This window comes from Carassius carassius, chromosome 8 (genome assembly GCF_963082965.1).
Source record: "Carassius carassius chromosome 8, fCarCar2.1, whole genome shotgun sequence".
NCBI lineage: Eukaryota > Metazoa > Chordata > Actinopteri > Cypriniformes > Cyprinidae > Carassius > Carassius carassius.
Window position 1 is genome coordinate 1431454 of NC_081762.1, and position 12500 is coordinate 1443953.

Consider the following 12500-nt stretch of genomic DNA (forward strand, 5'->3'; position numbering starts at 1 on the left):
CCTACTCTACTCTACTCTACTCTACTCTGTTCTATTCTACTCTACTCTACTTTACTCTACTCTGTTCTATTCTATTCTATTCTATTCTATTCTATTCTACTCTGTTCTATTCTACTCTACTCTGTTCTATTCTAGTCTATTCTACTCTACTCTGTTCTATTCTACTCTACTCTACTCTGTTCTATTCTATTCTAGTCTACTCTACTCTGTTCTATTCTACTCTACTCTACTCTACTCTGTTCTATTCTAGTCTATTCTACTCTACTCTACTCTTTTCTATACTAGTCTATTCTACTCTACTCTGTTCTATTCTAGTCTATTCTACTCTACTCTGTTCTATTCTATTCTACTCTACTCTGTTCTGTTCTATTCTACTCTACTCTATTCTACTCTACTCTGTTCTATTCTAGTCTAGTCTAGTCTATTCTACTCTACTCTACTCTTTTCTATACTAGTCTATTCTACTCTACTCTACTCTGTTCTATTCTAGTCTACTCTACTCTACTCTGTTCTATTCTAGTCTATTCTACTCTACTCTGTTCTATTCTACTCTACTCTACTCTGTTCTATTCTATTCTAGTCTACTCTACTCTGTTCTACTCTACTCTACTCTACTCTGTTCTATTCTAGTCTATTCTACTCTACTCTACTCTTTTCTATACTAGTCTATTCTACTCTACTCTGTTCTATTCTAGTCTATTCTACTCTACTCTGTTCTATTCTATTCTACTCTACTCTGTTCTATTCTACTCTACTCTATTCTACTCTACTCTGTTCTATTCTATTCTATTCTAGTCTAGTCTAGTCTAGTCTATTCTACTCTACTCTACTCTTTTCTATACTAGTCTATTCTACTCTACTCTACTCTGTTCTATTCTAGTCTATTCTACTCTACTCTACTCTGTTCTATTCTATTCTACTCTACTCTGTTCTATTCTAGTCTACTCTGTTCTATTCTAGTCTACTCTACTCTGTTCTATTCTACTCTACTCTACTCTGTTCTATTCTAGTCTAGTCTATTCTATTCTATTCTACTCTACTCTACTCTACTCTTTTCTATACTAGTCTATTCTACTCTACTCTACTCTGTTCTATTCTAGTCTATTCTACTCTACTCTGTTCTATTCTATTCTACTCTACTCTGTTCTATTCTATTCTAGTCTATTCTACTCTACTCTACTCTACTCTACTCTGTTCTGTTCTATTCTACTCTACTCTACTCTGTTCTATTCTATTCTACTCTACTCTACTCTGTTCTAGTCTACTCTACTCTACTCTGTTCTATTCTAGTCTACTCTACTCTACTCTACTCTACTCTGTTCTATTCTAGTCTAGTCTATTCTACTCTACTCTACTCTACTCTACTCTGTTCTATTCTAGTCTATTCTACTCTACTCTACTCTACTCTGTTCTATTCTAGTCTATTCTACTCTACTCTGTTCTATTCTAGTCTAGTCTATTCTACTCTACTCTACTCTGTTCTATTCTAGTCTACTCTACTCTACTCTACTCTGTTCTATTCTACTCTACTCTACTCTGTTCTATTCTAGTCTAGTCTATTCTACTCTACTCTACTCTGTTCTATTCTAGTCTAGTCTATTCTACTCTACTCTACTCTACTCTACTCTGTTCTATTCTAGTCTAGTCTATTCTACTCTACTCTACTCTACTCTACTCTACTCTGTTCTATTCTAGTCTAGTCTAGTCTATTCTACTCTACTCTACTCTGTTCTATTCTAGTCTAGTCTATTCTACTCTACTCTGTTCTATTCTAGTCTACTCTACTCTATTCTACTCTACTCTACTCTGTTCTATTCTAGTCGTCTATTCTACTCTACTGTACTCTACTATACTCTACTCTGTTCTATTCTACTCTATTCTACTCTGTTCTATTCTACTCTATTCTACTCTATTCTACTCCATTCTACTCCATTCTACTCTATTCTACTCTCTACACTATTCTACTCTATTCTACTCTACTCTACTCTATTCTGACATTAATATAAAAATGAAAATGAATGTATAATGTGACCCAATCATCAGTAGCACAGGTGTATTTGTAGAAATAGACAACAATACATTGTATGAGTCACAAATATTGATTTCTCTTTTATGTCAAAAATCATTAGGATATTAAGTAAAGATCATGTTCCATGAAGATATTTTGTACATCTCCTATCGCAAATATATCAAAACTTCATGTTTGATTAGTAATATGCATTGCTAAGAATTAATTTGGACAACTTTAAAGCTGATTTTCTCAGTATTAGAGTATTATTCATCGCTCCTGTCAGCTCTGATGATTGAGATGAACAGCTGTCTGCTGACTCCACAGTCTCCTGAAGAAGAGCAGCCCTTCATCACTGAACACAGACCACAGGAGGAGGAGGAGGAGGAGGCTCTCAGAGCGTCACACACACTTCAGCTGGAGCAGAACACACTCCTGACGGCTCAGATACACACTCTCACCCAGCAGCTCCTGCAGGTGTGTGCTGCTTCCTGTTCCTGTCTCACTCTTCACACACCTGTTACCAAAGTCATCCTGGGCTCTTAAATTATTTGTTTTAGTTTTATATTCTTATGGTTAATTATTTGTACTAAGTTCTATTTTGATTTGGCTTAATTTTAAAAAATATATATATATATTTTTTTACTTATGAGTTTATTTTTGATTCATGTTTTTCTTTAGATAATTTTAATTTTCAAATATATTTTATTATAAATATATTTTATTATATTTATTATATTTTATGATATTTATCTACTTAAATTTAAATTTCTTTTTAATAATTTTTAGCTTTTCTTCAGTTCACAAACCAATGTGTGTATATATATATATATATATATATATATATATATATTTTTTTTTTTTTTTTTCACGCCAGCATCAATCCAAGCTCCTAGCATATTTAACTTCTGTCCAGTGAAATATGTCCTGACGGAATAAAGAGCCAGGCTTTATCCGTCAGGATTGACCTGGAGCTTGAAATGTAAAGCTGTTAATATGATTTTAGACAGATTTTCAGCCTTTCTTCCACTATCAGAAATGAAAGTCTTCAGTGCTTTAGGTGCTGACTGTACATCTGTGTGTGTGTTTGATGCAGACGGAGCTGGAGCTGCAGCAGACCAAGAGACAGAGAGATGAACACCTGCTTCCCAGCATGCAAAGCTGCAGCACACAGACTGAGCAGGTACACTTTCACTCCTCCTTTCGCTTTCAAGAGATCTGTTGTTAAATAGATAAATATATAGATGTTAATAAATACACAATCATGAATGAGTATGTAGATGTGTGTGTTTGTGGCTCTAGAAGCTGCTCCGGTGTTGTGTTGTGTTTGACCGTGATCAAATGACCGGCTTCTTCTCTGCCTGTTCATGAACTCCAGACGCGAGAGGAGGAGGAGGAGGAGGTCAGAGGTCAGGGAAGATCTGTGACACTGGAGCCTGAGCTCTCGTCTGATGAGGTCATCACAGAGAGGTGAATTACTGCTCATTATTAACGGAGGATTTCATTGGGCTCCAACCAAACATCACAACTCACAGAGAGAGAGATTTACGATTGACTTTAGTGTTTCTAGTTTGACTTTTTTTTGTATTATTATTAAATTAGAAATTTTATGATTTAATGTTTTTTGTTTTTTTTACTATTCATTTATATTTTTATGATTACATTTTTTTTCTTTTTCTTTTAAAAATATTAATTTACTACTTATTTTCTGCTTATTTATATATTTTTTCTGATTTAATACATTTTTAGTATTTTTTTATTTTTACATTAAGATTATTTTAATTTTATGTTTTATGATGTAATAATACTTTGCTACTGTCATTTTTTCTAAAATTATTGACTTTAATTATGCTTTAAGCTTTACTAGGCCTATAACTGTTTTTACAATTTAATTCTTTGTTTATTTTAGTGAAGATTTATTTGTATTAGTTTTTAATTTAAAAACATTTATTTATTTAAATGTAACATTTTTATGATTTAATAAGATTTAGTAAGTGTTATTAAAAATTTTTTTTGTAAGTTTAATTTTAATTTGTTTTTATTGTAAAATGTTTGTTTACTGCTTATTTTGTACTTAATTTACATTTTTCTAATTTAATACATTTTTAGTATTTTTTATTTTATTTTTTATTTTACAATATATTTTATATTTACATTTTTATTTAATACATTTTTAGCCAATTTTATTTTAATGTTATTTTAATTTGACATTTTATGGTGTAATTGTAATTTTTTTGTTTATTTATCTTAATTTGAATAGTAATTGTTTAATGATTTACTAGTGTTGTTTATTCTCTGAGTGAGTCAGTGTTTCTCTCTCTCTCTCGCTCTCTCAGGGATGCTCTGCGTCTGGTGAACACTCGTCTGCGTCAGGCTCTGCTCGAGGTGCTGAAGACCACCGCTGCGGTGGAGGAGACCATCGGCCGTCATGTGCAGAGGATCCTGGAGGCGTCCAGCGAGGCTCAGGACACAGGTCAGACACACACACACACACACACACACTGTGAAGCTGCATCAGATCCTGTGGCAGTGGTTTAGTGTGTGTGTCCTGAGGTCATGTGACCTGTGTGTGGTGTGTTCACTGATGCCAGGCTTGTTTCAGGAACACACACATACCATTATAGATTTTATTGATTTAATTTTATATTTTATTTATTAATTCAATTTAGTTAGTTAGTAGTCATTCTGTTGTGTGATATTAGTGTCATTTAGCTTCACTGAGGTGGTATTATGATTTTTATTGTTATTTTGATAAGGTCTTTATTTTATTATTTATGTCTAAATAGTAGTTATTATTTTTTTTTATATTTAGTTAAAGTTTAAGTAATTTTGTGTTTTAAGTGTCATTGAGATACTATTATTATTTTTATTGTTGTTTTGATTTTACATTTTATTTATTTATTTATTTCAAGATATAGTTTTTTGTAAGTTTGACTAATTTTGTTTTCAGGTACTATTATGATATGTATTAATAGTTTAATTTGGTTCTTATTCCATATTTAATTATTTATATATATATATATATATATATATATATATATACATATATACAAAAAAATTACTAAAATTAAATATATATATATTTTTTTGTAATTTTAGTAATTTTGTTCTGTTTTTAGTGTCATTGAGTTACTCTTATGATTTGTATAAATATGAATTGGTGTTAATTTTATATTTCTTTATTGTTTAATAATATTTATTATTATTTTTTGTGATTTTGTTGTGTGTTTTTTGATTATCTTGAATCAGTTTTTTTTATATACTTCATATATTTATGATTATTTACTGTAATTTTAGTTAAAGGTATAATAATTTGGTTGTGTGTTTTTGTCATTAGACGTATATAGAAGTATAATTTACAATTTTTATTTTTTTTATGGTTTCAGTGAGTGCTTTAGTCGTAGTGTAATATAATAACTGTGATGACCCAGAATTGAGATCTTCAGGATCACTTCCTGGTGTCTCATATGGGCTCCTGTAACACACAGCACATTGTGTGAGGTCATCTGAGCTCTCATTCATGTCTCCTTAAGCCTTTGTCATGTCATCCATTCACCTGGAGTTCATTCAGTCTTATTTTGGAGAACATCTCGTGTTCGACCGGGTTAAAGCTTCATCCTGTGAAGTTTTTAAAGCTGTTATAAAGTTGTTATAAAGGCTCATCTCTTGTGTCCTGCACACAGACGTGTCCTCTGAGGGTTTCCTCAGCAGAGAGACTGAGAGAGACGAAGGGCTGGAGCTGTGGCTGAAGATCCAGGGGGCGGAGCTACAGCTGCAGGGGGCGGAGCTCCCTCCGGAGGGGGAGGAGTTTCTGATGAGCATCAGCACACGACTGCAGAGCGCTGTGGAGAAGCTGCTCATCACCATCACTGAGACCAGCACTCAGGTACACAAGAGCTCAGAAACTAAACCTAAGTAGTGTCAGTCAAGACTTCTGCTTCAGATAGATGCTGCTCTATCAACTTTCTGTTCATCTGTGAATCCTGAAAAATAAAATGCATCACAGTTTCCGCAGAAATATTGTGCAGCACAACTGTTTTCTACATTGATAATAATCAGAGATGTTTCTCGAACAGTAAATCATCATATTTTCATGATTTCTGAAGATCATGTGACACTGAAGACTGGAGGAATGATGCTGAAAATACAGCGGAGCATCACAGAAATAAATTACACTTTAACACAGATTCACACAGAAAACAGATGATTTACATTAGAATAATATTTCACTATTTTTACTGTATTTTTGATAAAATAAATGCAGCCTTGGTGAAAAGAAGTGACCCCAAATATTTGAATGATAGTGTAAAATAACTACTCATTGCAGTGGTTTTTTCTTTTTTCTAGTTTTTGGTAATTTTTAGAAGATATATTTTTTTATGTATTTTCTGTTCTCACTTTTTTCAGTTGTAGTTAAAATGTTGTTGTGTTTTTGGCAGTTTTATTCGTTTTTCTGAAGTGGGTAATATTTTCATTATTTTTGTATACATTTAATTTAATTAAATCTATCTATACATTTAATTTTATTTATATATTTTATTTATTTATGTATTAAATATTTTTTATTTTTTGACTTTTCCTGTTAAGGTGTATATGTTTTTGTGTAATTCTATAATAACATGTTGGTGAGATCAGATCAGAGTCCAGCAGATGCTCTCAGGTCACATGATCTCTGCTGGGGGCAGAGCCGTTCACTTCGGTTGCCAATAGATACTGGCTGATTTGCATAATGCTTTGGTTTCCGTGGCTGCAGTGTTGATGGTCTGCAGTAAAGTGAAGCGATCTTTGCTAATCGTTTATTTGAGCTTCCTGCAGGAGATACAGATCATCAGACACAAACAAACAGTCGTTATCTCTCCGATAATCAATATAGCTGTTCTCTCTGAAGAAGATTTTGATGGACTGCAATGGTTTTGACTCTTCTAGGAATCTATAATACTTCTCCGTCGATTCTTAGAAAAAAAATAATGATAAAGTGAAACCAGACTTAGTTTTTTGTCAAAATTAAACTTTTATTTATTTGTTTTTGTTTGTTTCCATGTTTCTCATCACAAATATAGCCATTTTAACTCCTGTTGGACTCTCAAAAATAAACTTTAATTTACTAATTAAATAATTAGTCAATTTTTATTTATTTTGTCATTTATATATATATAATATTATGTAGGCATGTATGTGTGTGTGTTTTTCACATATTATTACAAATAGCTGTTAACTCTGCTGGTCTCACAAGAGTAAACCTTTATATATTTATTTATTTTTAAAATTGTAGCTGTTTTAGCTCTTGGACTCTCAAAAATAAACTTATTTATTTACATATTATTATTATTATTATTAGTATTTTCTATTTATCACATTTCTGATTAGCAATTTTAACAGCTGTTGAAATCTTTGACAGGGATCTGGGAAGGAGGACCCAATTGCAGTGAGATAACAAGGTTTTATTGACAAGACAGACTGATACAAGAGGAAGTGAAGTGCACAACAGATACCACAACAGGGACACAATAAACAGAACAGCTAGGGAAGGCCACTGGGAAGGCTTCAGGAAACAACTGGCAGAATACTTGGGCAACAGAGGGGGCAGCAAGACCAGGCTGATAGAGAAGGCCACACAAGGCACCATAGAGCAGAGCTGAGAAACCGGTTGACCACTGACTCTGGAGACAGACCAGATGCCAGGCTGGTAGAACACATCGGGACAGGTCAGGAACTCTAACACAAGACTAGACAGGACAAAGCTCAACAAAAGTTAAATCCAAGACAAAGAATAAACCAATGAACTAATAAAAGTAAAGTAACAAAATAAGAAATTACCAATTTTAACCAACATAAGAGAATGATCAAACAAAACCAAGAATCAAGACTAGAAAACTAAATAAATATTACAAATGAAAGCAAAGGACAAGAACAAACAAATTACTAAAACAGGGAGCAAGACAAGAACATCCACAGACGGGGTGAGAATGACAACGGACCAGCAAACACAAAAGGGTAAGGTGCACTATAAATAGGGAGGAAAATATATGAGGGACAGGTGAGCACAATTAGACCAACTAGGATAACAAGAGGTTGTGAACTAACAACTAGACACAGGAAACAAACATAAAACAAAGTCACAGTGCAAAACCCTGGCACTCTTTACATTTTGGTGATTATTGTGAAAAGATTTTTAATGAAGTGAGACCTGACTTCATTCCTTTCATTCTTTCGTAAATTTTTTCATTCATTGTTTCATTTGTTCGTTCTGTCGTTCGTTCAATCGTTCGTTCGTTCGTTCATTCGTCCGTTCATTCATTCATTCATTCATTCATCTTTTTTTACATGTTTCTCACCACAGCTGTAAATCTTGACTGCTGATTTCGGCTGCCTTCTATTGATATTTGATGCTACAGATTTGAAGATGAGATCAGCTCAGATCCGGTTTGACGTGAAATATGAGCGAGTGCACACCCAGTGAGGCTTTGAAAGAGTGGATGAAGAGCTCTTGATGCACTACTGGACATGTGTATCTGATGTGATCTGAGAGGAAACCGGTTTAATCAGGCAGGATGATTTGTGGTGATGATGCTGGTTTCAAGCTCTTAATGTGAGTTAATCGTGTAACGGCTTGCTCAGGAATGAAGATTTATGTCCAGGTTTGGGAGTAGGAGGAGAAGTTAATCAATAATGTTGTTATGAGGGAGTCTTTTGAAGAGAAAATAATTACTCGGATGGAGTGAAAGCAGCACATTCCTGATTATTAATGGTCTTGGTGGTCTTTAACTCTCTTAATGCAGTCAGGTCCATTTCGGCTTGAAAAAGATAGAAACAAAGTTCTAAAAAATATATGGTTCTTAGGAAGGGAACAGAACTTTGCAGATGCTTTAAAACCCTAAAAATACACTTCATTTATTTTTTAACAATTATTTTTTAACAGATATAACCAATTAAAAACAGGCTCATTTTGAACCTGGGCTTGTATGGAATACCATTAGTGTCAAAAATACTTCATAAAATAATCTGTGAAGTTATATTAGTGTCAAAAAGTGTTTTGTAAAATAAAAATTAGTGTTTTGTAAAACACATTTCACCTTTCCCCATGTTACACACTTTTGGACTGAATTATGTTAATGAACGTGATTATGTATATACATATATTAATGAGCCATTTCAGCATTAAACAAAAACTTACTTTATTTCTTATTTTCCAAGTAAAACTTATTTAGTTTGAAAACTTCTCAGAGTAAAGTTCATGTTGTTTTGAGTTAAGAATTCAAATTCCATTCATTCCAGTACGGTTAATACTGATAATGCTCAGATCAAATGTTTTCATAAATTTCACACAATTATATCTTCAAATCAAATTTCTCATCAATGCTGAAAAAAAGAATATATGTGTTTAAATAATAGTTTTATTTGTTCTGGTTCATGTTTAAATAGAAATTCCAAAGAATTAATACATTTTTTAGGTCATAGGAAAAGGGGTAAATGCAGTACTAACATGATTTATTATTATTATTATTAGTGAGAAGTTGCTTTTCAGATACAGTTTGGTTGAAAAGTAGAACAAAATATAAATACAATTCTGAAAAGCCAGGAATGTGAAAATAGAGATTCTGAATGCATTGAGGCTTAAATCATCCAGTTCTCTGTTATAGAGCAGGAATCTGGTCAGACAGGTTCAGGCAGGGTGTGTGTGTGTGTGTGTGTGTTAAATCACCTGCAGGCTTCAGGACTCCTCCTTTACAGTCGACGTATCCCACACATGTCCAGAAACCAGGAAGTGTTTGCCCCGGCTCACAGAGAGAGAGAGAGAGAGAGAGAGAGAGAGAGAGAGTCTCTATGGTCTGTTCTCGCTCGTTAATGAGGCCCTGTATTTTCCCACAGGACCGTTGCCACGGAGGCATGGAATAGTTAATGAGGTTCCAGCGGGAGGGAAACTGAACGGGAGAGTGTGTGTGTGTGTGTGTGTGTGTGTGTTTGAGTTGAGTTTCCTCTCGGGATTCAAGCTGGTTGTTCCTGACCATGTGAAGTGTGTGTGTTCACACTCTCAGGGATGTTTGCTCTGATTCATCTGTGCGTCTCAGACGTCTCGCAGGACGCTGTTTAGAGGAGACATGGACTCTTACCGGACGTGTTGGGACTCGGCCGTCCTGTGTGACGGCTGGCTGGAGACTCAGGACATGGATGTGTACGAGGTGGAGTCTCGCATCCCGCTGCCTCGACCCTTTCCTCTGACACACCTGCTGCATGAGAAGAACGCTGTGGTCGTGCAGACGCAGATCTCACACGTCAAGCAGCGCCACAGCGGACACCTGCTCAAAGTGGTGTCTAAGATCTCCCTGCCCACGCCGCCATACACCGTAAGAGTCAGACCTTTGGAAAGGGTTTTATAGACGCTCGCTGGCTGTAGAGTTAGATAAGAGGCTCTGGAGCTGTGTGTGTGTGTGTCATGTCACAGAAATCCTGGCTTTTGTTGAAGCGGTTTCACATCAGAGTGTGACCACATGAAGACGGATCAAACGCTCAGAGCTTGTTGACATAGTGTGCTTTTCATCTGTATTTTCAGACCGCTGTAAAGCTGAACAGTACTGTCGTACGGTACACAAGATTACACTCTTGGGGTTTTAAAAGTCACCAAGACTGCATTTATTTGATCAAAAATACAGTAAAAAAAGTTAAATATTATTATGATGTAATATAGCTGTTTTTCTGTGTGAATCTGTGTCACATGATCTTCAGAAATCATGAAAATATGATGATTTACTGCTCAAGAAGCATTTCTGATTATAATCCATGTTGAACACAGTTGTGCTGCTCAATATTTCTGTGGAAACTGTGATGCACTTTAGTTTTCAGTAGGGGTGTGCACGGATAGTCGAACTTTCGAATATTCGTTCTGCTCTAATTATTCGATAAATAAAAATGATATTCGAATTTCGCAAAAAAAAAAAAAGAGTTCTCAATTAAACCGAATTTGGTCACTTTCTGTGATTCTCCACGGCATATTTGAAGATGTATGCAAGCAAAAAATAATTAATGAATGATTAAGGGATCATTCACATATCGCGCCTAAAAACGCATGGAGAACGCGTTCTCCTTCTTTCCAAAGCACTCGGGCAGAAGCGCCCCTGAGGCGTCTGTCATTGCTAAGCAACAATGACGCGCTCTCTCCATGAAGATGCAGAAATTTCAGCAAAGGATAAATGGATTTGCAGCACAAAAAAAAAATGGCTTTCAGTAGCTCTGCTACTAAATTTATTTCAAAATGGCAATCCATATACAGCTATGATCAGCTGTTCCTTCATCTTGGCTGAGCTTTCAACGTTGTTAAGGGAAAGGATGAAGCTGATTGGTTAGTTCTTGTCACATGACCCGCGGTTTGCTTGCGGCTCTCTGAAAAGTTGAGATGTTTTTAAGTCGATGCGGTGCGGACGCGCTTGGAAAAAACGGGACCGCGTCACACCGCGTCGCTTCCATTATGAGCGCGCATACCGCGCGCCTACATTGGAAATAACGAACTTGAGCATGCAAAAGACGCGATATGGGAACGCCCCCTAAAAGAACTGCAGTCTTCTACCGTACTTCAAATATGCCGTGGAGAATCACAGAAAGTGACCGAATTCAAGAACATTGTTGCGGCATCTCTCAAGCAACGAAACACCGCTAACTTGGAGAATGCAGTGAAAACTCCTCTTCTCGCGTCTGCCCTAGACCCTCGGCACAAACATCTCAGGTTTCTCGATGAAAACATGAGAGAAGTGAGTCCCGCCAACGTCTGTGCCCGTGAGAGTGCGTTTTCTCCGCGGCTGGCCTTATTGTTAACAGACTAAGGAGCCGACTTTCCTCCGATCATGTTTACATGCCTGTATTTCTTAACAAGAACATGTAAAACAACAGAAAAAAAAGCAAAAAAGATTTGCTGACAGTTTAAAAGTTTCAAAGTTAAGTGTAGGCTACGTTCTACAATAGCCTAATTGCTGCAGGCTGCTTTAAGTTTTTTCTTTAACTTTTTCTTTTTTCTTCGTAAACCTTTTTTTTTTTTGCTTTTAATCTGTACTTTTGTTTGTTTGCACGCATTGTTAAAGGTTTTCAGCTACAAAACACGATGTGTAATGTTCAAGCTTATTGTGTGTAAGCTTGTTCAAAATGACGGAAACAATAAATGTTGCTGAAAAATAACGTCTGTCTCATTAAACTTAATTTAAATAAACGAATATTCGAATATCCGTTTTTTGTGAGCTCAAATATTCGAATGTGATATTTGCGGAAAACGCCCATCCCTAGTTTTCAGGATTCACAGATGAACAGAAAGTTCAGAAAAACAGGATTTAAAAGAAATAGAAATCTTTTGGAACATTATAAATGTCCTTACTGTCACTTTTGATCAGTTTAATGCATCCTAGATGAATAAGAATGTTAGTTTCCTTAAAACAAATCTTTCTGAACCACACATTTTTAAATTATACAGTTATTAATGACAAGTGATTTTATGGTATGATTGATTTTA

The 12500-nt window shown here is 35.0% G+C and overlaps 1 protein-coding gene across 1 annotated transcript in view; it reads left to right on the forward strand.

Moving 5' to 3' along the window:
• Window positions 1-12500, forward strand: part of LOC132144840 (A-kinase anchor protein 9-like) — an 81251-nt gene that overhangs the window by 29851 nt on the left and 38900 nt on the right. The window contains exons 15-19 of the mRNA XM_059555406.1: window positions 2354-2485; window positions 3105-3191; window positions 3387-3478; window positions 4345-4481; window positions 5692-5894. Of these exons, the coding sequence (XP_059411389.1) occupies window positions 2354-2485; window positions 3105-3191; window positions 3387-3478; window positions 4345-4481; window positions 5692-5894 (651 nt within the window). The remainder of the gene's footprint in view (window positions 1-2353; window positions 2486-3104; window positions 3192-3386; window positions 3479-4344; window positions 4482-5691; window positions 5895-12500) is intronic.